This window comes from Lepidochelys olivacea (assembly GCF_965140295.1).
Source record: "Lepidochelys olivacea isolate rLepOli2 genome assembly, chromosome: 6".
NCBI lineage: Eukaryota > Metazoa > Chordata > Testudines > Cheloniidae > Lepidochelys > Lepidochelys olivacea.
The window spans coordinates 9,087,002-9,110,744 of NC_140416.1; the positions used below are offsets into that span (position 1 = coordinate 9,087,002).

Here is a 23,743-nt window from a genome sequence, read left to right on the forward strand (position 1 = left end):
TTTCAAATACCGCTGTCCCTTTTTTTTTCTCCACCAGCTGCATGTGTTTCAATGATCACAGGATCTTCTCCTTCCCAGAGGCTAGTGAAGATTAGAAAGAAAAAAAAAACGCACTCGTGATGAAATGTTCTCCGAGCTCATGCTGTCCTCCCACACTGACAGAGCACAGATGAATGCATGGAGGCAAATAATGTCAGAGTGCAGGAAAGCACAAAATGACCGGGAGGAGAGGTGGCAGGCTGAAGAGAGTAAGTGGCGGGCTGAAGAGAGTAAGTGGCGGGCTGAAGACAGGGCTGAAGCTCAAATGTGGCCGCAGCGTGATGAGAGGAGGCAGGATTCAATGCTGAGGCTGCTGGAGGATCAAACCAATATGCTCCAGAGTATGGTTGAGCTGCAGCAAAGGCAGCTGGAGCACAGACTGCCACTGCTGCCCCTCTGTAACCAACCGCCCTCCTCCCCAAGTTCCATAGCCTCCACACCCAGACGCCCAAGAACGCGGTGGGGGGGCCTCCGGCCAACCAGCCACTCCACCACAGAGGATTACCCAAAAAAAAGAAGGCTGTCATTCAATAAATTTTAAAGTTGTAAACTTTTAAAGTGCTGTGCTTAAAGTGCTGTGTGGCATTTTCCTTCCTTCCTCCACCACCCCTCCTGGGATACCTTGGTAGTCATCTCCCTATTTGTGTGATGAATGAATAACGAATGCATGACTGTGAAGCAGCAATGACTTTATTGCCTCTGCAAGCAATGATTAAAGGGAGGAGGGGAGGGTGGTTAGCTTACAGGGAAGTAGAGTAAACCAAGGGGCGGGGGGTTTCATCAAGGAGAAACAAACAGAACTTTCACACCGTAGCCTGGCCAGTCATGAAACTGGTTTTCAAAGCTTCTCTGATGCATACCGTGCCCTCCTGTGCTCTTCTAACCTCCCTGGTGTCTGGCTGCACGTAACCAGCAGCTAGGCGATTTGCCTCAACCTCCCACCCCGCCATAAACGTCTCCCCCTTACTCTCACAGATATTGTGGAGCACACAGCAAGCAGTAATAACAGTGGGAATATTGGTTTCGCTGAGGTCTAAGCGAGTCAGTAAACTGCGCCAGCGCGCCTTTAAACGTCCAAATGCACATTCTACCACCATTCTGCACTTGCTCAGCCTGTAGTTGAACAGCTCCTGACTACTGTCCAGGCTGCCTGTGTACGGCTTCATGAGCCATGGCATTAAGGGGTAGGCTGGGTCCCCAAGGAGAACTATAGGCATTTCAACATCCCCAACAGTTATTTTCTGGTCTGGGAATAAAGTCCCTTCCTGCAGCTTTTGAAACAGACCAGAGTTCCTGAAGATGCGAGCGTCATGCACCTTTCCCGGCCATCCCACGTTGATGTTGGTGAAACGTTCCTTGTGATCCACCAGAGCTTGCAGCACTATCGAAAAGTACCCCTTGCGATTTATGTACTCGGCGGCTTGGTGCTCCGGTGCCAAGATAGGGATATGGGTTCCGTCTATAGCCCCACCACAGTTAGGGAATCCCATTGCAGCAAAGCCATCCACTATGACCTGCACATTTCCCAGGGTCACTACCCTTGATATCAGCAGATCTTTGATTGCGTGGGCTACTTGCATCACAGCAGCCGCAACAGTAGATTTGCCCACTCCAAATTGATTCCCAACTGACCGGTAGCTGTCTGGCGTTGCAAGCTTCCACGGGGCTATCGCCACTCGCTTCTCAACTGTGAGGGCTGCTCTCATCTTGGTATTCATGCGCTTCAGGGCAGGGGAAAGCAAGTCACAAAGTTCCATGAAAGTGCCCCTACACATGCAAAAGTTTCGCAGCCACTGGGAATCGTCCCAGACCTGCAACACTATGTGGTCCCACCAGTCTGTGCTTGTTTCCCGAGCCCAGAATCGGCGTTCCACAGCATGAAACTGCCCCATTAGCACCATGATGCATGCATTGGCAGGGCCCATGCTTTCAGAGAAATCTGTGTCCATGTCCTGATCACTCACGTGACCGCGCTGACGTCGCCTCCTCGCCCGGTATCGCTTTGCCAGGTTCTGGTGCTGCATATACTGCTGGATAATGCGTGTGGTGTTTAATGTGCTCCTAATTGCCAAAGTGAGCTGAGCGGCCTCCATGCTTGCCTTGGTATGGCGTCCGCACAGAAAAAAGGCGCGGAACGATTGTCTGCCGTTGCTCTGACGGAGGGAGGGGCGACTGACGACACGGCTTACAGGGTTGGCTTCAGGGAGCTAAAATCAACAAAGGGTGTGCCTGTACATCAAAGAGTATTTCAGGCAGGACTGCACGGAGGGTTCCAATAAGAAATGGTGCACCTAAGTTATCGTTGTTATTGGAACAAGGAGGTTAGCCTGGCCTCTGATTGATACATGGCTAGATTTACCTCGCTGCACCTTCTCTGTGAGTGACTGCAGTGTGATCTAGACAGGGGAGGAGGCAAATGAGTACAAAACAAATCTGGTCTATTTCTTGTTCTGACCCACTCCATCTATCTTTTACATCTTTGGCTGGCAGCAGACGGTGCAGAAGGACTGCATGCCATCCACATCTCATGGCTGCTCAGCAGAAGATGGTACAGTACGACTGCTAGCCATCTTCATCTCTTGCCTGCCTGGCATAAGATGGTACAATACGACTGCTAGCAATCCTCATCTCTTACCTGCCTGGCAGAAGATGGTACAGTACGACTGCTAGCAGTCCGTATCGCCTGCCCGCTCACCATAAGACGGTTCAATAGGACTGCAGGACTAAAGAGAATGACCTGGTCAAGTCACTCCAAATTTAGTCCCTGCGCCCATGTCTGCCCAGGCGCTCCCAGCCAACGTGGCCAGGAGCACCTCGGACACGACGAGGACGACTACCAATCGTATTGCACCGTCTGCTGCCAGAAGGCAATGGGTTGCTGCTACTGTGCAGCAAAGCCGTACCGCGTCTGCCAGCACCCAGGAGACATAGGGTGAGACCTGAGCGGGCTCCATGCTTGCCGTGGTATGGCGTCTGCACAGGTAACTCAGGAAAAAAGGCACGAAATGATTGTCTGCCCTTGCTTTCATGGAGGGAGGGAGGGAACGGGGGCCTGACGACATGTACCCAGAACCACCCGCGACAATGTTTTAGCCCCATCAGAGTGCTCCATTGTGACTGCTCTGGACAGCACTCTCAGATGCCCGATTGTTTGCCATTGCTCTGACGCTGGGAGGGGCGCTTACAGGGTTGGCTTCAGGGAGCTAAAATCAACAAAGGGGGTGGCTTTACATCAAGAAGTATTTCAGGCAGGACTTCACGGAGGGTTCCAATAAGAAATGGTGCACCTAAGTTATTGTCCTTATTGGAACAAGAAGGTTAGCCTGGCCTCTGATTGATACATGGCTAGATTTACATCGCTGCACCTTCTCTGTAAGTGACTGCAGTGTGATCTAAAAGAATGAGTCCCCTAGACAGGGGAAGGGGGGAAGCAAATGAGTACAAAACAAATCTGGTCTATTTCTTGTTTTGATCCACTCCATCTATCTTTTACATCTTTGGCTGGCAGCAGACAGTGCAGAAGGACTGCATGCCATCCACATCTCATGGCTGCTCGGCAGAAGATGGTACAGTACGACTGCTAGCAGTCCGTATCGCCTGCCCGCTCACCATAAGACGGTTCAATAGGACTGACTGCAGGACTAAAGAGAATGACCTGCTCAAGTCACTCCAAATTTAGTCCCTGCGCCCATGTCTGCCCAGGCGCTCCTGATCAACCTCACAGAGGCGACCAGGAGCACCTCAGACATGACGATGACGGCTACCAGTCATACTGTACCATCTGCTGCCACAAGGCAAGGGGTTGCTGCTACTGTGTAGCAATGCCGTACCGCGTCTGCCAGCACCCAGGAGACATAGGGTGACGGTTACCTGAGCGGGCTCCATGCTTGCCGTGGTATGGCGTCTGCACAGGTAAATCAGGAAAAAAGGCGCGAAATGATTGTCTGCCCTTGCTTTCACGGGGGGAGGGAGGGAACGGTGGCCTGATGATATGTACCCAGAACCACCCGCGACAATGTTTTAGCCCCATCAGGCATTGGGATCTCAACCCAGAATTCCAATGGGCAGCGGAGACTGCGGGAACTGTGGGATAGCTACCCACAGTGCAACGCTCCGGAAGTCGACGCTTGCCTCGGTACTGTGGAAGCGCTCCGCCGAGTTAATGCACTTAATGCACTTAGAGCATTTTCTGTGGGGACACACACACTCGAATATATAAAACCGATTTCTAAAAAACCGACTTCTATAAATTCGACCTAATTTCGTAATGTAGACATACCCACAGAGAAGGTGCAGCGAGGTAAATCTAGCCATTTATCAATCAGAGGCCAGACTAACCTCCTTGTTCCAATAAGAACAATAACTTAGGTGCACCTTTTCTTATTGGAACCCTCTGTGAAGTCCTCCCTGAAATATTCCTTGATGTAAAGCCACCCCCTTTGTTGATTTTAGCTCCCTGAAGCCAACCCTGTAAGCTGTGTCGTCAGTCCCCCTCCCTCCGTCAGAGCAACGGCAGACAATCGTTCCGCGCCTTTTATCTGTGAGGACGCCATACCAAGGCAAGCATGGAGGCCACTCAGCTCACTTTGGCAATTAGGAGCACATTAAATACCACACACATTATCCAGCAGTATATGCAGCACCAGAACCGGGCAGAGCAGTACCAGGCGAGGAGGCGACGTCAGTGCGGTCACGTGAGTGATCAGGACATGGACACAGATTTCTCTGAAAGCATGGGCCCTGCCAATGCATGCATCATTGTGCTAATGGGGCAGGTTCATGCTGTGGAACGCCGATTCTGGGCTCGGGAAACAAGCACAGACTGGTGGGACCGCATAGTGTTGCAGGTCTGGGACGATTCCCAGTGGCTGCGAAACTTTCGCATGTGTAAGGGCACTTTCATGGAACTTTGTGACTTGCTTTCCCCTGCCCTGAAGCGCATGAATACCAAGATGAGAGCAGCCCTCACAGTTGAGAAGCGAGTGGCGATAGCCCTGTGGAAGCTTGCAACGCCAGACAGCTACCAGTCAGTTGGGAATCAATTTGGAGTGGGCAAATCTACTGTGGGGGCTGCTGTGATGCAAGTAGCCCACACAATCAAAGATCTGCTGATATCAAGGGTAGTGACCCTGGGAAATGTGCAGGTCATAGTGGATGGCTTTGCTGCAATGAGATTCCCTAACTGTGGTGGAGCCATAGACGGAACCCGTATCCCTATCTTGGCACCGGAGCACCAAGCCGCCGAGTACATAAACCGCAAGGGGTACTTTTCGATAGTGCTGCAAGCTCTGGTGGATCACAAGGAACGTCTCACCAACATCAACGTGGGATGGCCGGGAAAGGTACATGACACTCGCATCTTCAGGAACTCTGGTCTGTTTCAAAAGCTGCAGGAAGGGACTTTATTCCCAGACCAGAAAATAACTGTTGGGGATGTTGAAATGCCTATAGTTCTCCTTGGGGACCCAGCCTACCCCTTAATGCCATGGCTCATGAAGCCGTACACAGGCAGCCTGGACAGTAGTCAGGAGCTGTTCAACTACAGGCTGAGCAAGTGCAGAATGGTGGTAGAATGTGCATTTGGACGTTTAAAGGCGCGCTGGTGCAGTTTACTGACTCGCTTAGACCTCAGCGAAACCAATATTCCCACTGTTATTACTGCTTGCTGTGTGCTCCACAATATCTGTGAGAGTAAGGGGGAGACGTTTATGGCGGGGTGGGAGGTTGAGGTAAATAGTCTGGCTGCTGGTTATGCGCAGCCAGACACCAGGGAGGTTAGAAGAGCACAGGAGGGCGCGGTAAGCATGAGAGAAGCTTTGAAAACCAGTTTCATGACTGGCCAGGCTACGGTGTGAAAGTTCTCTTTGTTTCTCCTTGATGAAACCCCCCGCCCCTTAGTTCACTCTACTTCCCTGTAAGCTAACCACCCTCCCCTCCTCCCTTTGATCACCGCTTGCAGAGGCAATAAAGTCCTTGTTGCTTCACATTCATGCATTCTTTATTCATTCATCACACAAATAGGGGGATGACTACCAAGGTAGCCCAGGAGGGGTGGTGGAGGAGGGAAGGAAAATGCCACACAGCACTTTAAAAGTTTACAACTTTAAAATTTATTGAATGCCAGCCTTCTTTTTTTGGGGCAATCCTCTGTGGCAGAGTGGTTGGTTGGCCAGTGGCCCCCCCACTGCGTTCTTGGGCGTCTGGGTGTGGAGGCTATAGAACTTGGGGAGGAGGGCGGTTGGTTACACAGGGGCTGTAGCGGCAGTCTGTGCTCCAGCTGCCTTTGCTGCAGCTCAACCATACTCTGGAGCATATTGGTTTGATCCTCCAGCAGCCTCAGCATTGAATCCTGCCTCCTCTCATCACGCTGCCGCCACATTTGAGCTTCAGCCCTGTCTTCAGCCCACCACTTACTCTCTTCAGCCCGCCACTTACTCTCTTCAGCCCGCCACCTCTCCTCCCGGTCATTTTGTGCTTTCCTGCACTCTGACATTATTTGCCTCCATGCATTCATCTGTGCTCTGTCAGTGTGGGAGGACAGCATGAGCTCGGAGAACATTTCATCACGAGTGCGTTTTTTTTTTCTTTCTAATCTTCACTAGCCTCTGGGAAGGAGAAGATCCTGTGATCATTGAAACACATGCAGCTGGTGGAGAAAAAAAAAGGGACAGCGGTATTTAAAAAGACACATTTTATAAAACAGTGGCTACACTCTTTCAGGGTAAACCTTGCTGTTAACATTACATACATAGCACATGTGCTTTCGTTACAAGGTCACATTTTGCCTCCCCCCACCGCGTGGCTACCCCCTCAACCCACCCCCCTCCCCGTGGCTAACAGCGGGGAACATTTCTGTTCAGCCACAGGCAAACAGCCCAGCAGGAACGGGCTCCTCTGAGTGTCCCCTGAAGAAAAGCACCGTATTTCAAGCAGGTGACCATGAATGATATCTCACTCTCCTGAGGATAACACAAAGAGATAAAGAACGGATGTTGTTTGAACCCCAGCAAACATACACTGCAATGCTTTGTTGTACAATCATTCCCGAGTACGTGTTACTGGCCTGGAGTGGTAAAGTGTCCTACCATGAAGGACGCAATAAGGCTGCCCTCCGCAGAAACCTTTTGCAAAGGCTTTGGGAGTACATCCAGGAGAGCCGCGAATGCCAGGGCAAATTAATCCTTTCACACGCTTGCTTTTAAACCATGTATAGTATTTAAAAGGTACACTAACCGGAGGTCCCTTCTCCGCCTGCCCAGTCCAGGAGGCAGCCTTGGGTGGGTTCAGGGGGTACTGGCTCCAGGTCCAGGGTGAGAAACAGTTCCTGGCTGTCGGGAAAACCGGTTTCTCCGCTTGCTTGCTGTGAGCTATCTACAACCTCATCATCATCATCATCTTCTTCGTCCCCAAAACCTGCTTCCGTGTTGCCTCCATCTCCATTGAAGGAGTCAAACAACACGGCTGGGGTAGTGGTGGCTGAACCCCCTAAAATGGCATGCAGCTCATCATAGAAGCGGCATGTTTGGGGCTCTGACCCAGAGCGGCCATTTGCCTCTCTGGTTTTCTGGTAGGCTTGCCTCAGCTCCTTAAGTTTCACGTGGCACTGCTTCTGGTCCCTGTTATGGCCTCTGTCCTTCATGCCCTGGGAGATTTTGACAAAGGTTTTGGCATTTCGAAAACTGGAACGGAGTTCTGATAGCACGGATTCCTCTCCCCATACAGCGATCAGATCCCGTACCTCCCGTTCGGTCCATGCTGGAGCTCTTTTGTGATTCTGGGACTCCATCATGGTCACCTGTGCTGATGAGCTCTGCATGGTCACCTGCAGCTTGCCACGCTGGCCAAACAGGAAATGAGATTCAAAAGTTTGTGGTTCTTTTCCTGTCTACCTGGCCAGTGCATCTGAGTTGAGAGTGCTGTCCAGAGCGGTCAGAATGGAGCACTCTGGGATAGCTCCCGGAGGCCAATACCGTCGAATTGTGTCCACAGTACCCTAAATTCAAGCTGGCAAGGCCAATTTAAGCGCTAATCCACTTGTCAGGGGTGGAGTAAGGAAATTGATTTTAAGAGCCCTTTAAGTCGAAATAAAGGGCTTCATCGTGTGGATGGGTGCAGGTTTACATCGATTTAACACTGCTAAATGCGACCTAAAGTCCTAGTGTAGACCAGGGCTAAGAAGAGTGAACTCCCATGTCCTTTATTAATCTGAGTGAAGTACCCACTTTAAAGCCCAGTGATGACTGCGCCGAGCTAACATTAACTACTTAATCACTGATGGTTGTAGTGGATGGAAACAGGGGAGGGAGCGACACTCACAGTGTGGAAATTGAGAGTTGCTACAGGGAATGGCAATGCAGAGGACACAACGGGGAGACGTACAGACAGGGAAGGCTGAGAGAACCAGAATGGGAGGCAGAGGAAAAGGAGAGCAATCACTGGCAGAGATAGCAGCAGCCATAGGAAGGATCAGATTTTCTCAGGAAAACCATGTCTATGCTACAGTGGTACAGCTACAGTACTGCAGCTGTGTCACTGTAGTGTTGCCATAGTGTGGATGCTTCCTCTATCCAGGGAAGGGTTTTTTCCTTCAATGTAGTTAATCTAACTCTCCAAGAGTCGGTCACTAGGGTGACAGAAGAAATTCTAGTGCATCTACACTGAGCATGCAAAAGTTTCCCCACAGCCCTGAGTGACGTAGCTAGGTTGATCTAATTCTTAAGTGCAGACCAGGCTTGGGCAATCAATGTGCTATTAAAACACTGAACCAATAATAAATAATAACTCAGTGGTTGGTTAGTTGCATGAAGGCTGCATTCTCTCCTTGATCTCTGTCCTGACCTCAGGCAGAGTTTCCTGTGCACTGTGAGGAGTTTGTAGAGCTTATCCCTGGGCCCAGGGAAAGTACTTGTACAGCACATTTGGCCCTGTCCCTCTCATGAGATTGACAGTGGAGCTCTAGGCATTTCCACACCCAGCTCTGGGCCTAAACAACCAGCGACTGTAGAAATACATGCCTCACACAGGCTGCATCCATTCCCCTGAAACAAGGACATGCTATGGGAGTGTCACTGGGTGGCTGGCCCTTTAAGGGGAGACAGACCTGCAGTCCACCTGTGACAAAGTTAATTCACCTCCCCAGGTGGGGAGAATGAAAGTCATGTGACCACTGGGTCAGGAAGAGGTCTGGAAAGAGAAAGGGCTGAAAAGACTCCAGCAGGAGCAAGCTGGCCTTAGCTAGAAGAAAGGTGGAGAGAAGTGGAACAGGTTAGTTGGACATGCTGGGGAGGGGAAAGTAGGATGACTAGCACAGAAGTCACACTAGACAGTCAGAGTGAAGCAGCCAGGAATGAAGACTGGGTGTAAGTTAGAAAAAAGAACAGAACTTTCTGAATCAGAAGAAGCAGGCAGAAAGGGAACAAAGAGTAGGGTGGAAAACCAAAATACTGTAATTGTTAAATTGCTGAGTAAAGAAGGAAAGATAGGAGCCATTAATCACTTAAAAATAACTGAATGGATTAGGGAAAGTATTGGAGGTCTGTCAAGAGCTAGCAGATTATACAGTGGAGATTTCACAGGTGAAGTGTACCAATAAAGAACAGGCTGGAAAACTGCTTAACATTACAAGTCTAGGGAAAATAAAAGCAGATTGCCAGCCACAATCTATGATGATGGGAACAAGAAGGATAATATAAGGGATCACACTGGAAGTTACTGAGGATGACATTTAAAAAGTACAGGTGGGGAACAGGTCACAGGTGTGATTCGTTTAGTGGTTAATTAGTAGAAGAGGGGGAGATAACAACAAGCAGTCCACAGCTGTGCAAATAGCATTTAGAGGAAGTGCTTAACCTGGCAAGGGTAAAGTGTGGTCTCAGATGGTTTGGACTAAACCACCCTTTGAGATGTTATAAGTGCCACAAGTTTGAACATGTGGTAAATGTATGTAGAGGAAACATAAAAGTGGGCAGATGTGGAGAGGGGCATTGGTACAAAAGCTGTGCAGAAGTAGAGCTAACATGTAGCAGCTGTGGGGACAAGCACAATACAGCTTCTGGAGCATATGTGGTAGCTAAACAGGCTAGGGAGCTGAAAAGGACAAGGTATCTTCTGCAGAAGCTGCTAAAAGGCATTCAGAATGACAGCTGGGAAAGGAGGCAAAAACCAATAAGGTGAAGGTACTATTGCTACAACATAGTGCTACAAAGTAGCACGTAATCTAAGAGAAAGGGGGAGACATTTTGTTTGTAGAGAGAAATTTGAAGCATTTATAATAAATTGCACTTCACAAGCAGGAAAGAGAATGGAAAAAACTGAAGATGACAATCAAAGCAGCAAAATAGTATGGCATGTTAGTAATTTGGCAACAGAGCGCATCTATGCAATTTTGAGTGAGGACAATACCGCGCCCTGGGCTACACTAGGACTTTAGGTCGAATTTAGCAGCGTTAAATCGATGTAAACCTGCACCCGTCCATACAATGAAGCCCTTTATTTCGACTTAAAGGGCTCTTAAAATCGATTTCCTTACTCCACCCCTGACAGGTGGATTAGCGCTTAAATCAGCCTTGCCGGCTCGAATTTGCGGTACTGTGGACACAATTCAACGGTATTGGCCTCCGGGAGCTATCCCAGAGTGCTCTATTGTGACCGCTCTGGACAGCACTCTCAACTCAGATGCACTGGCCAGGTAGACAGGAAAAGAACCACAAACTTTTGAATCTCATTTCCTGTTTGGCCAGCGTGGCAAGCTGCAGGTGACCATGCAGAGCTCATCAGCACAGGTGACCATGATGGAGTCCCAGAATCACAAAAGAGCTCCAGCATGGACCGAACGGGAGGTACGGGATCTGATCGCTGTATGGGGAGAGGAATCCGTGCTATCAGAACTCGGTTCCAGTTTTCGAAATGCCAAAACCTTTGTCAAAATCTCCCAGGGCATGAAGGACAGAGGCCATAACAGGGACCCGAAGCAGTGCCACATGAAACTTAAGGAGCTGAGGCAAGCCTACCAGAAAACCAGAGAGGCGAACGGCCGCTCTGGGTCAGAGCCCCAAACATGCTGCTTCTATGATGAGCTGCATGCCATTTCAGGGGGTTCAGCCACCACTACCCCAGCCGTGTTGTTTGACTGCTTCAATGGAGATGGACGCAACACGGAAGCAGGTTTTGGGGACGAAGAAGATGATGAGATGATGAGGTTGTAGATAGCTCACAGCAAGCAAGCGGAGAAACCGGTTTTCCCGACAGCCAGGAACTGTTTCTCACCCTAGACCTGGAGCCAGTACCCCCTGAACCTATCGCCACTCGCTTCTCAACTGTGAGGGCTGCTCTGATCTTGGTATTAATGCACTTCAGGGCAGAGGAAAGCAAGTCACAAAGTTCCATGAAAGTGCCCTTACACATGCGAAAGTTTCGCAGCCACTGGGAATCATCCCAGACCTGCAACACTATGCGGTCCCACCAGTCTGTGCTTGTTTCCCGAGCCCAGAATCGGCGTTCCACAGCATGAACCTGCCCCATTAGCACCATGATGCATGCTTTGGCAGGGCCCATGCTTTCAGAGAAATCTGTGTCCATGTCCTGATCACTCACGTGACCACGCTGAGGTCGCCTCCTCACCCGGTATCGCTTTGCCAGGTTCTGGTGCTGCATATACTGCTGGATAATGCGTGTGGTGTTTAATGTGCTCCTAATTGCCAAAGTGAGCTGAGCGGCCTCCATGCTTGCCTTGGTATGGCGTCCTCACAGATAAAAGGCGCGGAACGATTGTCTGCCGTTGCTCTGACGGAGGGAGGGGGACTGACGACACAGCTTACAGGGTTGGCTTCAGGGAGCTAAAATCAACAAAGGGGGTGTCTTTACATCAAGGAGTATTTCAGGCAGGACTTCACGGAGGGTTCCAATAAGAAATAGTGCACCTAAGTTATTGTTCTTATTGGAACAAGGAGGTTAGTCTGGCCTCTGATTGATACATGGCTAGATTTACCTCGCTGCACCTTCTCTGTGAGTGACTGCGGTGTGACCTAGAGGAATGAGTCCCCTAGACGGGGGAGGAGGCAAATGAGTACAAAACAAATCTGGTCTATTTCTTGTTTTGATCCACTCCATCTATCTTTTACATCTTTGGCTGGCAGCAGATGGTGCAGAAGGACTGCATGCCATCCACATCTCATGGCTGCTCGGCAGAAGATGGTACAATGCAACTGCTAGCCATCCTCATCTCTTGCCTGCCCAGCAGAAGATGGTACAGTATGACTGCTAGCCATCCTCATCTCTTGCCTGCCCGGCAGAAGATGGTACAGTACGACTGCTAGCAATCCGTATCGCCTGCCTGCTCACCATAAGATGGTTCAATAGGACTGACTGCAGGACTAAAGAGAATGACCTGGTCAAGTCACTCCAAATTTAGTCCCTGCGCCCATGTCTGCCCAGGTGCTCCCAGCCGATGTGGTCAGGAGCACCTCGAACACGACGATGACGGCTACCAGTCGTATTGCACCGTCTGCTGCCAGAAGGCAATGGGTTGCTGCTACTGTGTAGCAATGCCGTACTGTGTCTGCCAGCACCCAGGCGACATATGGTGACGGTTACCTGAGCGGGCTCCATGCTTGCCATGGTATGGCGTCTGCACAAGTAACTCAGGAAAAAAGGCACAAAACGATTGTCTGCCCTTGCTTTCACGGAGGGAGGGAGGGAAGGGGGGCCTGACGATATGTACCCAGAACCACCCGCGACAATGTTTTAGCCCCATCAGGCATTGGGATCTCAACCCAGAATTGCAATGGGCAGCGGAGACTGTGGGAACTGTGGGATAGGTACCCACAGTGCAACGCTCTGGAAGTTGACTCTAGCCTCAGTACTGTGGAAGCACTCCACCAAGTTAATGCACTTAATGCACTTAGAGCATTTTCTGTGGGGACACACACACTCGAATATATAAAATCGATTTCTAAAAAACTGACTTCTATAAATTCGACCTTATTTCGTAGTGTAGACATACCCTGCAGTATAACAAATATGGTCCAAATAACAATTTGTTTGAATGCGGGAAGCCTAATAGCCCATGATCAGGAACTAAAGAACTATTTTTGAAATAGAACTATTTGAAATAGGAACTATTTTTGAAATAGAGGTCAAACCCGATACTGTGTGGAAGTGTGATTAACAGAAAAGCTGTTTAAAGTCCCATGATATAGTATAGTCAGATATGATAGAGAAATATGAAGGGGAGTGGGGGCATGTACACTTATAAAGGAAAATCTAAGACGTAGACATTAATGTAAAGAAGCGGAGTTTTTGAGCATACTGTTGAGATTCCAATGCAGAATAAAAATACTTCTGTATGGATCTGTGATGTCTATAACCCCTGTAAAGATTTGGAGAGTTCAAAATTAAAAGGGTTCATATGTTATATGTGGTGATTTGAATAGCTGGAATGAGGAAGTGAGAAATTTGACAGCAACAGCAAATGTTTGGAACAGTTTGTTGATTAGCATTATCTGGTGATACTAATTAACCAACTAAGTTTAACTCTGGTGCTGGTTCCTTTTCCTGTTTGGATCTGTGAATTGCAACAAGCAATATAGTAATAAATGTAGTTGGGAAATTTACAAGAAAGAGGGACTGAGAAGTGATCATGGCACTTGTTATGTGGCAAGGAAAGGGTGATGTTGAAGACATTGGAGGAACTCCTATTTGGAATTTTAAAAGGGCTGATTGGGAGGTTTTTTCAGGAGTAAGTGTGATCATTGTTTGAGCAACAAGTGTATAAGGGATAATATGGAGCAAGGGTCCCCAAACTTTTTACTTCATGTGCCCCCCATCCCCACCGCGATTGGGAGCAGGGGCCAGAAGCAGGAGGGCCATGACACAGTGCGGAGTCACAGACAGAGAGGCTGGAGGCAGGGCTGGGAGCGGAGGCCGAGCCAAGAGCCCCGGGGCTGCAGTTGGGGATGGGTCTGTGGCCGGAGGATGAAGCTGGGGCCCCTGGCAGGGCTCGGGGATGGGGCCAGGAGTGGAGAACCAGGAACCGGCCAGGACTGCAGCTGGGGGTGAGGCCGGGAGTGGAGCTGCAGCCAGGGCACAGGGCCATGGTTGGGAGTGGAGTCGGGGCCGGAGTAGAGCTGGGGGCAGAGTAGGTCTGGGTGGCACTCCCTCCCCACTCCCATGGGGGCTGGCCTGGGCCCTGCTGCATCCCCTCAGAGGGGAACACCCCTCAGTTTAGGGACCACTGATATAGAGGAATTTAATGATAATTTAATAAAGGGAATTATGGCAGCAGCCAAAGTAGCTATTTGTAAGATATCAACTTGCCATAATATCAGAAACCTGGTTCCATAGTGGATTGAAGAATGTGAGACTGCAATTAAAAAAGAAAAAGCATATAGAAAAGCTACAGCCACCCCGAACAGTGAGGACTTCATGAAATATAAAAGCAACAAGGCAGTGGCACCAAAGAGTTAAGAGGACTAAAAAAGCAAGTTGAAAGAAATATTGTGGGGAAATAAGTCAAGATACCAAGGTTTCAGAGCAAGTTAAGAGAATGAATGGAACATAGATCAATAACAATTTTATCCCTGGTCTTATTTAAGAAAATATTTATCAGTTCAAATCCAAGAAAAAGCAAAAATCCTAGCAAAGGTGTTCCGGAAAGTTGGTAATGATGAGAATCAAAGTCCAGGTTTTTTCTGGTGGGATAGAAGGAGGGAAGGAATTCCATTGAAGAAAATTGTGAGAGCCTAAATGGTTGGGGAAAGAGTAATGTACTGAATGCAAACTTCAGTATGCAGGGACTCAAAAATGCCACAGATAAGTGAAATCACAGCCCCAGGTAAAGAATATATGTAAAATAATGATTAAATACCTACCTGAAGGGGGGTTTAAATGAGAGGCATGTTGTGTACCTGGAAAAATGAAATCCTAAATAATATGCAATGTGGCTTTAGGATGGGGAGACTATTGTAAGATTAGAAACAGAAATACAAAACCGCATGAGGAACAAAGTGTACGGTGACTCTTGCTGTGGACGTTGAAAAAGCAGAGGGTATGTTATGGAGAGAGGTTTATTTTGTAGGTTGGCCATGATAAGGATAAAAAGAATGTTCTATTGGGTAAGAGATTTTTTTTGAGTGAGAAGACCATACAGGTAAGAGGAGGGAAAGTCTTATTGAGTATCTATAGGATTGCCAGTGGCACTCTACAGGGGAGTATTATCAGCCCTACCTTGCTTAACATTATGATACATGATCTTCCAAAAAGTGTAAGGGCACAAATAGGCATAACCTTATTTGCAGATGATTGTGCTATATGGGTTAAAGACAGAAGAATTAGAGTGGCTTGAGAGAGTCTCCATGAAGTGCTCATGGAGGTCACAGACTGGGGAGATGCTTGTGGGTTTAAACTTTTGATTGCTTTTCTTCACTAGAAACAAAATTGGAGTGTAGTTTATACCTTTGTGGAGAACGTGTGTGTGTGGTTAACAGTGTTAAATTTCTGGGTGTACTGTCTGATAATAAACTTATCTGGAAGAGCCATATAGAAAATCTCTCAAACAAATATAAAAGGTAGGATTAATCTACTTCAGTGGTTCTCAAACTGTGGGTCGGGACCCCAAAGTGGATCACAACCCCATTTTTATGGGGTTGCCTGGGCTGGCTTAGATTTGCTGGAGCCCGAGGCCAGAGCCAAAGACCAAGCCCCACTGCCCAGGGCCAAAGCCTGAGGGCTGCAGCCCTGGGTGGTGGGATTCAGGTTACGGGCCCCCTGCCTGGGGCTAAAGCCCTTGGGCTTTGACTTTGCCCCCCCAACCTGGAGTGGCAGGGCTTGGGTGGGCTCAGGCTTCAGTCCCCCTGCCTGGGGTCGTGTAGTAATTTTTGTCAGAAGGGGGTTGTGGTGCAGTGAAGTTTGAGAACTCCTGATTCTACTTAGAAGTATTGCTGGGATTAATTGGGGGCCAGATTGGAAAGTGCTGATGATGCTATGCAGCGCATTAGTAAAATCAGTCATAGATTATGGGTGTCAAGCCTTTAGTTATTCATCCAGATCAGAGCTTAAAAAGTTAGTCAGTTCTAGCTCAAGCACTATGAATTGCATGTGATTCACGTCTTATGATGCCGCAGTATATGATGCACGTTGCTACTGGGAAGTGCCTGTACATCTAAGAATGAAATTGTTAGATTTGACATTCTGGGCTGAAATTAAGGGAAAATGGTACCAATAAGAACACTGGACAAGTACATGAGGAATGTTGGAATTAAGCAGATTAATTGTAGCCTGACCCAATATGTTGCCTCATGCTCTTAAAGTTAAAATGTGGGTAAAAGTTAAGTGAAAAGGAAGAACTAGAAGAATTTAAAATCTTTAGTTATGGTGCAGTACATTATACCTGGAAAACAGTCTCTTTGGATGTGGATTTAGAATTACATAATAAAATAACAGGGGAAAGAGTCATTCTCTGACAGACAGTTTGAATTTCTGGATGGTAAATGGAGTCACCATTGAATATATAATGACACGTCTAACGATGAAAAAACCGATGGAGTGGCATCAGCCTTTTGCATCCCTGAGATTGGAGTTAACCCTTCAGCTACTCCAAAAAGGAAGAAGTGCCAGAGGTTCCATGAAGTCCACTAGGCACTTCACTATCCCTATTGAACTTACATGGACGGTGCTCAGATGCTGCACTGATGGGCAGCAGTATAAAATACCTCCAAGGCTGTGACTGAAAGAGATGACCCTAGGTGATTCCCTTTTGTTGGGACAGGAATCACTTGCCAAGGGTTGGAAGGGTTTTCTAGCAGCTTGGGCACTGGACCAGTGTATAAGAAACCAGGGATAGCCAGATCCTTCCTCACATACCCTGCCATGTTTCCCAGTTCCCCATCTGTAAATTGGAAGGATGCTTCACTAGCTGACAAGAGACCTGGGAGGACAAGCGTCACCCATGGTTGTGAGGTGCTCAGGTACTACAGGCCAGGCAGCACCCAGGTTTTTGTGGGCCTGGGCAAAGTCTGAAATTGAGGATCCTGCCCAACCTTTCAAGAAAATTACCACTCGGGGAGGCCTTTAGGGACCGGGGGTTTGGAGAGCGAGTCCGCCCCATACTCACCCTACAGCAGTAGCTGGTATCCTGCAGGGCTGAGCCCAGCCCTCTGTTCTGGGAGGTGTAACCTGGCAGATGGCAGTGCAGCACCCCTTGGGCCAACCCTTAGAGGAGAGGAAAGTGATCAGGAACAGTCAGCATGGATTCACCAAGGGCAAGTCATGCCTGACTAATCTAATTGCCTTCTATGACCAGATAACTGGCTCTGTGGATGAGGGGAAAGTGGTGGACGTGTTGTTCCTTGACTTTAGCAAAGCTTTTGACACAGTCTCCCACAGTATTCTTGCCAGCAAGTTAAAGAAGTATGGGCTGGATGAATGGACTATAAGGTGGATAGAAAGTTGGCTAGATTGTCGGGCTCAACGGGTAGTGATCAATGGCTCCATGTCTAGTTGGCAGCCGGTATCCAAGTGGAGTGCCCCAAGGGTCGGTCCTGGCACCGGTTTTGTTCAATATCTTCATAAATGATCTGGAGGATGGTGTGGATTGCACCCTCAGCAAGTTTGCAGATGACACTAAACTGGGAGGAGAGGTAGATATGCTGGAGGGTAGGGATAGGATACAGAAGGACCTAGACAAATTAGAGGATTGGGCCAAAAGAAATCTGATGAGGTTCAACAAGGAGAAGTGCAGAGTCCTGCTCTTAGGACGGAAGAATCCCATGCACCGCTACAGACGAGGGACCGAATGGCTTGGCAGCAGTTCTGCAGAAAAGGACCTAGGGGTGACAGTGGACGAGAAACTGGATATGAGTCAACAGTGTGCCCTTGTTGCCAAGAAGGCCAATGGCATTTTGGGATGTATACGTAGGGGCATTGCCAGCAGATCGAGGGATGTGATCGTTCCCCTCTATTCGACATTGGTGAGGCCTCATCTGGAGTACTGTGTCCAGTTTTGGGCCCCACAGGACAAGAAGGATGTGGAAAAATTGGAAAGAGTCCAGCGGAGGGCAACAAAAATGATTAGGGGACTGGAACACATGACTTATGAGGAGAGGCTGAGAGAACTGGGATTGTTTAGTCTGCAGAAGAGAAGAATGAGGGAGGATTTGATAGCTGCTTTCAACTACCTGAAAGGGGGTTCCAAAGAGGATGGATCTAGACTGTTTTCAGTGGTAGCTGATGACAGAACGAGGAGTAATGGTCTCAAGTTGCAGTGGGGGAGGTTTAGATTGGATATTAGGAAAAACTTTTTCACTAGGAGGGTGGTGAAACACTGGAATGCGTTACCTAGGGTGGTGGTGGAATCTCCTTCCTCAGATATTTTTAAGGTCAGGCTTGACAAAGCCCTGGCTGGGATGATTTAATTGGGGATCGGTCCTGCTTTGAGCAGGGGGTTGGACTAGACGACCTCCTGAGGTCCCTTCCAACCCTGATATTCTATGAACCCTAAGTGGCACTATGACCCTGTGTGCCAGGCTGCAATGCCGTTCAGTTTGTGGGGCCCTGTCACATGGGACAAACTGCCCCTTTTGCTCCCTGCAGGTGGTCTCACGACAGTCCATTAAAATATCTAGATACACCAACTGCCCACAGGACCAAGCAGAGGGAGGAGAGCCTGGCAGAGGTGTCTTCACCTCAACCCTTAGCAGGAACCTCCAAAACCTGCTTGTCCTCCATTTTATATCTCCACAGGGGTAGGGCAACTTCTGCAGCATGTGGAAGCCAGCCTTCAGGGAGATGGTGCTACTGAGGTGTGATTAGTCAAACAAGTGACATGTACAAAGAGGAAAGATAAATAACATCAGGATAAGGCAACAGGCAAAAGCTAGGAATGTTATTCCACAGTTCCTCCTAAGGTTGTTAATTGGCGGTGGGGTGGGGGGTCAGGGCAGGAACAGCAGTGGGGCTGAGGGTCAGGCATGAGGGGCACCAGCAGACTTGTGTGGGGTCTCAGGACTGTGAATCAGAACAGAGGGGCACTGGCAGGGCTTCTAGGAAGAGCTTGTTGGGAATATTTTGATGAAACATTGCTTTTGGTGGGAAAATGCTGATTTGCCGAAACCAAAATGTTTTGCAATTTTAGTGAGACTTTCAGCAGGAAAGGGTTCTCTGAGCCAGGATGGAATTGCTGGGCAAAACCAGAGAAAGCGAGTGTGAACATGAACAGCCCTGGTGGGCAGGGCATGCGCCTGAGACATGGATGTCTGATCAAATTTTTGCCTTATTCAAACCAGGGACTTCACGTGCATTCAAGATGAGTTTCCCAATCCCCAGGTGATTCTGCAGTGTGTCTCTCCTGTGGAAGCATAGCTACTTAAATATTTATTGGAGAAAGAGGATGATGAAGGTTCAAATTCTATCTAAGTGTCCAGGTTAGGGTTATGCGAGGAGGAGGAGGAGTTTTTTCTTGTTCTTGGCTGACAAAATTTTGCAAGGTCTTCAGCCTGATGCAGAAGGGGAACATTTTGGAAATCCTGAAAAGTAAATCCCACTGAGTGGCCAGGGGGAGCCCTGGTTTGGAAGCTCAGCAAATGTCATAACTGAGGTGCATGAGTGTTGTTTGTCTGTGTGAGGGGGAGCATGTCCAGGGCTGGAATAGCAAGGGTGTCGCAGCTCAGGATTGAGGGGCATGGATACAGCTGCACAAGGATAGAGGTGGAATGGCAGTCTTGCTGTGTGGCAAGATGGAGCTGGGGGAGGAGACAGGAGCATGGAAGGGCATTAGGAGAGCACAGTGCATGTGGGCACAGTAGAATGGAATAGTAGGAGGGCATAGCTCAGTGGTTTGAGCATTGGCCTGCTAAACCCAGGGTTGTGAGTTCAATCCTTGAGGGGGCCATTTAGGGATCTGGGCCAAAAATTGGGGATTGACCCTGTTTTGAGCAGGGGGTTGGACTAGATGACCTCCTGAGGTCCCTTCCAACCCTGATATTCTATGATTCTATGAGGGCTGCATGACGCTATAGGGGCATATTAATAGAACTGTGTGTGCGTATGGAGGGCGGAGCCCAGAGCTGAGGATAGCAGGGGCTGCGGGGTGGGATGAATCCACATTTCAAGTGACAGTGGTGGTCTGCCGCTCCCTTCCATCACTGGCACAAATGCGGCTGGTGGAGCATGTGTCTTGTGCAGAGCCAGCGAACTCCTGACTGGATGAGTCTGTGGAGTCTCCTGTGGAAGATGACAGCCTTGCCTGTCCCCATGCTGTTGGGGAGGATCTGGGTTGTGTGTGTACCTCTTTAAGATCCTCTTTCTCCAGGAGGAGGTAGCTACCAGCTGCTGTTTGACCTCCCACCTTTTTCACGTCCAAACACAATATTTGTAGTGACCTTGGACCACCTCATGTTCGGAAGCTGGGTTGAGTCCACAATGGGAAAAACAACTTTAAAATAGCAATCAGCCACTCTTCCTCCTGCCCTTCCTCCCCTAGCTGCCTTTTATGACTTTCCCACTACACTAGGCTCTCCCGCTGGACCTGGGCAATCCTAATCCCTGGTGACCATTGGCTCTCCAGGGCTGGATCACAACAGCCATCTGTCTAGCCACGAATAGAGCTAATTGAAACATTTCCCCTGAAACAGTTTGGGAAACGCCATTTCAACAATGTGGCCTTATTTTGCAAAATTGTATCAATTTTGATGTCTTCTTGTTTTGGAAAGGAAATGTGTGGGGGGGGGGAGTTTAGAAAGTTCCATTTTTTGGAATGCAAAGTTTCCATTTTTTTTTCAGAATGATTTTTGTGTGTAGAAGTTTACTTCTCTATAAAAATCATTTCAAAAAATTCAGCATGGGCAATATCTAAACATGTTTTGAATTTATTGAAATGACATGTTTGGATTGACCCCATATAGAATCCTAGAATCTCAGGGTTGTAAGGGACCTCAAGAGGTCGTCTAGTCCAACCCCCTGCTCAAAGCAGGACCAAGCCCCAACCAAACTAAATATGATTCCCCCCCTCCCCCGCATTTCATTTCATGGAGAGAAAAAAAATCAGAATTTTGACTCCTCATCTCAGTTGGGGATGAACAAACTCAATATCTAAAATATTTTTTGCTGGATGGGAAATCAATATTCCAACCAGCTCCAGCTGGGAATCCAGTGGTCAGTGCCAGCTTTCTCAGAGAAAGGTGCAAGTGCCTTACTGTAGTAACCCACCCCAGTTGATGGTTATTCATAGACTCAGGAAGTAAGTGACTGATATGTCTTGAAGCATGAGGGTTCATATCCCTGGTACATTTTCAGCCTATCATAACAATGGATGTTTCCATATAAATATCTGTCCTAAGGTCTTTCCTGCATGCAATATCATGTGGCAAGGCATTCCACAGGGTAATCACATGTGTTACAAAACAAAAATCTTTTGGTTTGTTTCTCCTTATTTTCTCTTAGTATGCTTTTAGAATGACGGCTTGTCCAAATGGGAATGAATGAGGTTCAGCTGTGATCATAACATAGGCCAATGGATGATCTCTCCCCAGGAACCCCTCATAGGAGAGGTTGTAACGAACCCCAAATTTGTCTGTCTCCCACCAGTCCTATTCACCTCCTCTTTTTCCCATTGTTGCTGTATTTTGACTTCTATCTCCCGCTCCCCCATATCCACACCCAGAAGTGATGCCCCAGAACAGCCACAGATTCCTATGGATGGTAGAGTGAAGCAGGGCTAGAGGAGGCTTTTGCCCCATGTTGGGTTGTCAGCAGCTGACATGACAGTGAGCCATGTATCACAGTTCCCTGCCATGCCAGTGTCTGTCTCCTTGGCCTGATTCCCTCCAGACCAGCTGAGGCCAGGAGTCACTGCCATAGGAATAACAGGAAGTGCTGGTAGGAGGAAAGACCAGAGAACACTCTTAATGTCTTCTGCAGGCTTTGTTTTTTTTCCCCCTTGTCGCTGCAAAGGAATTGTCCCTTCCTGCTATCCATCCCTGGTGGAGCCTCAGTCAAGCAGGGCGTGTGGGCATGAAGGGACATGCAGTGTAAGGCAAAGCCACTCCTCTATTGTGGCTGCACGCAGCCCGGTCCGGCCCTCACATGGCGGCATGGGCTTCCCCGAGCACCCTGTCACACAGACAGCTGGGCGTGCACGTGTCCAGCTGCAGGGGGCCTGCATTCATACCTATATACAAAATCCCACACCCCCATAGTGGACACACACCCTGTTCCGTGCATGCGCGTGCACACACATGTGCGTGCACACATGCACACTGAATGTGTGGACACAGCCCAACATGGCAGACACACACAGACTTTCTTATGGACATACATATTCTCTTGAATGCCTGCCCATCCAGCACCATAATGCTACACATTTACCCTGTAGTCATACACACACGTAGCAGCCACCTTCCCGCTTGCTCTGTCTCACACACAATCAAGCAGACACATACTTACAAAAATACCCCCTAGCTCTTGTATGGCACTTTTCATCAGTAAATCTCAAAGCGGTTTACCAAGACAGTCAGTATTATCCCCATTTTACAGAGGGGGAAACTGAAGCACAGAGCAGGCAGGTCATTTGGCCAAGTGAACACAGCAGGTGAGGGGCAGAGTTGGGAATAGACTGCATGCACACACTCCCTCCCCTTCCCCCCCATACATACATGCCTCTCTCTCTGTGTCTCCCCCATCCCCTGCCCCCACTTTCATTCCCTCCTGAGCTGCCAGTCACACCCCCCTCTCAGTTAAACTGTTCACTCTTTATTATTAATATACATTTATGAAAAAATTCTCACAGGTACAAAAGTTCACGTTTATAAAATCTCTGTAGAAAGATTTTCATCTTTCCCCCACCCCTCCTCAATCACAGACACTTAGCATGGCAAAGGACAGCTGCTGGGAGAGGGGCAAATAGAAGGAAGAGAGCCCCAGCTAAGCAGAGCACACCAGTCCAGCTCAAACACCATGTGGGATGTGGTTTTTGTGAAAGCCTCATTTCTCCAGCTCCGCCCACAGCTTCCCCATTGTCTGCTGCAAGATGGTGGCAGAACTGGGATATCCCAGCTCTGAGGATTTGCTCTGCTGATCCCTCATACGCATCACAAGCAGAGGCCCAATGAAGGTCTGGCAAAAGAGAGGGCTAGTCTACAGTACAACGGCTCTGTATAGCTATACTGGCACAGCTTCCTTGTGGAGACTTGACACATGCTAGGAAAAAGGGTTGTGCCGACATAGGAACACCACCTCCCTGAATGTCATAAGCTAAACTGGCAAATGAGCTCTCTTGCTGGTTCAGGCTGAGTCTATACAGGAGTGGGGTGGGGGGATCTGAAGGCATAGTTATGTCAGTGAGGGGGGTGATTTTTTTTCCCACACTCCTAGCCAACACTGCTATGCTGGCAAAATTTTGTAGTGTAGACTTCGCTCAGGGTTCCCTCCGAACACAGCTGGTGGAAAAATGCTCAACAAATTTTTGGAGGGGGAATTCAAAATTTTCAATTTCATTTTCATTCCATGGGTTTCAATTTTTTTTGGCAAAATTTTTAATATAAAATGTTTGGTTTTGAAAATCTTTTTTTCCCCTTTCTTTTTTTACTCCATCCTCCCTGTTTTCTCTCCTTTTCTTTGCTCTTTTCCCACTGAAGAAATGTGGGAGGGAAAAGAGGGAAAAGGGAGGGACTAAAAAGGAAAAATAAAATAAAAATTCAACTCTTGGTTTTTTGAG

General features: G+C 48.4%; 1 protein-coding gene across 1 annotated transcript in view; it reads right to left on the minus strand.

Annotated features, from left to right (window-relative positions):
• Positions 1-6,164: 6,164 nt before the first annotated feature.
• The window catches only part of LRRC55 (leucine rich repeat containing 55), a 30,823-nt gene continuing 13,244 nt past the window's right edge, over positions 6,165-23,743 (minus strand). Inside the window, exon 3 of the mRNA XM_084631600.1 lies at positions 6,165-6,685. Coding sequence (XP_084487726.1) covers positions 6,603-6,685 — 83 coding nt within the window. The 3' untranslated portion in view covers positions 6,165-6,602. The remainder of the gene's footprint in view (positions 6,686-23,743) is intronic.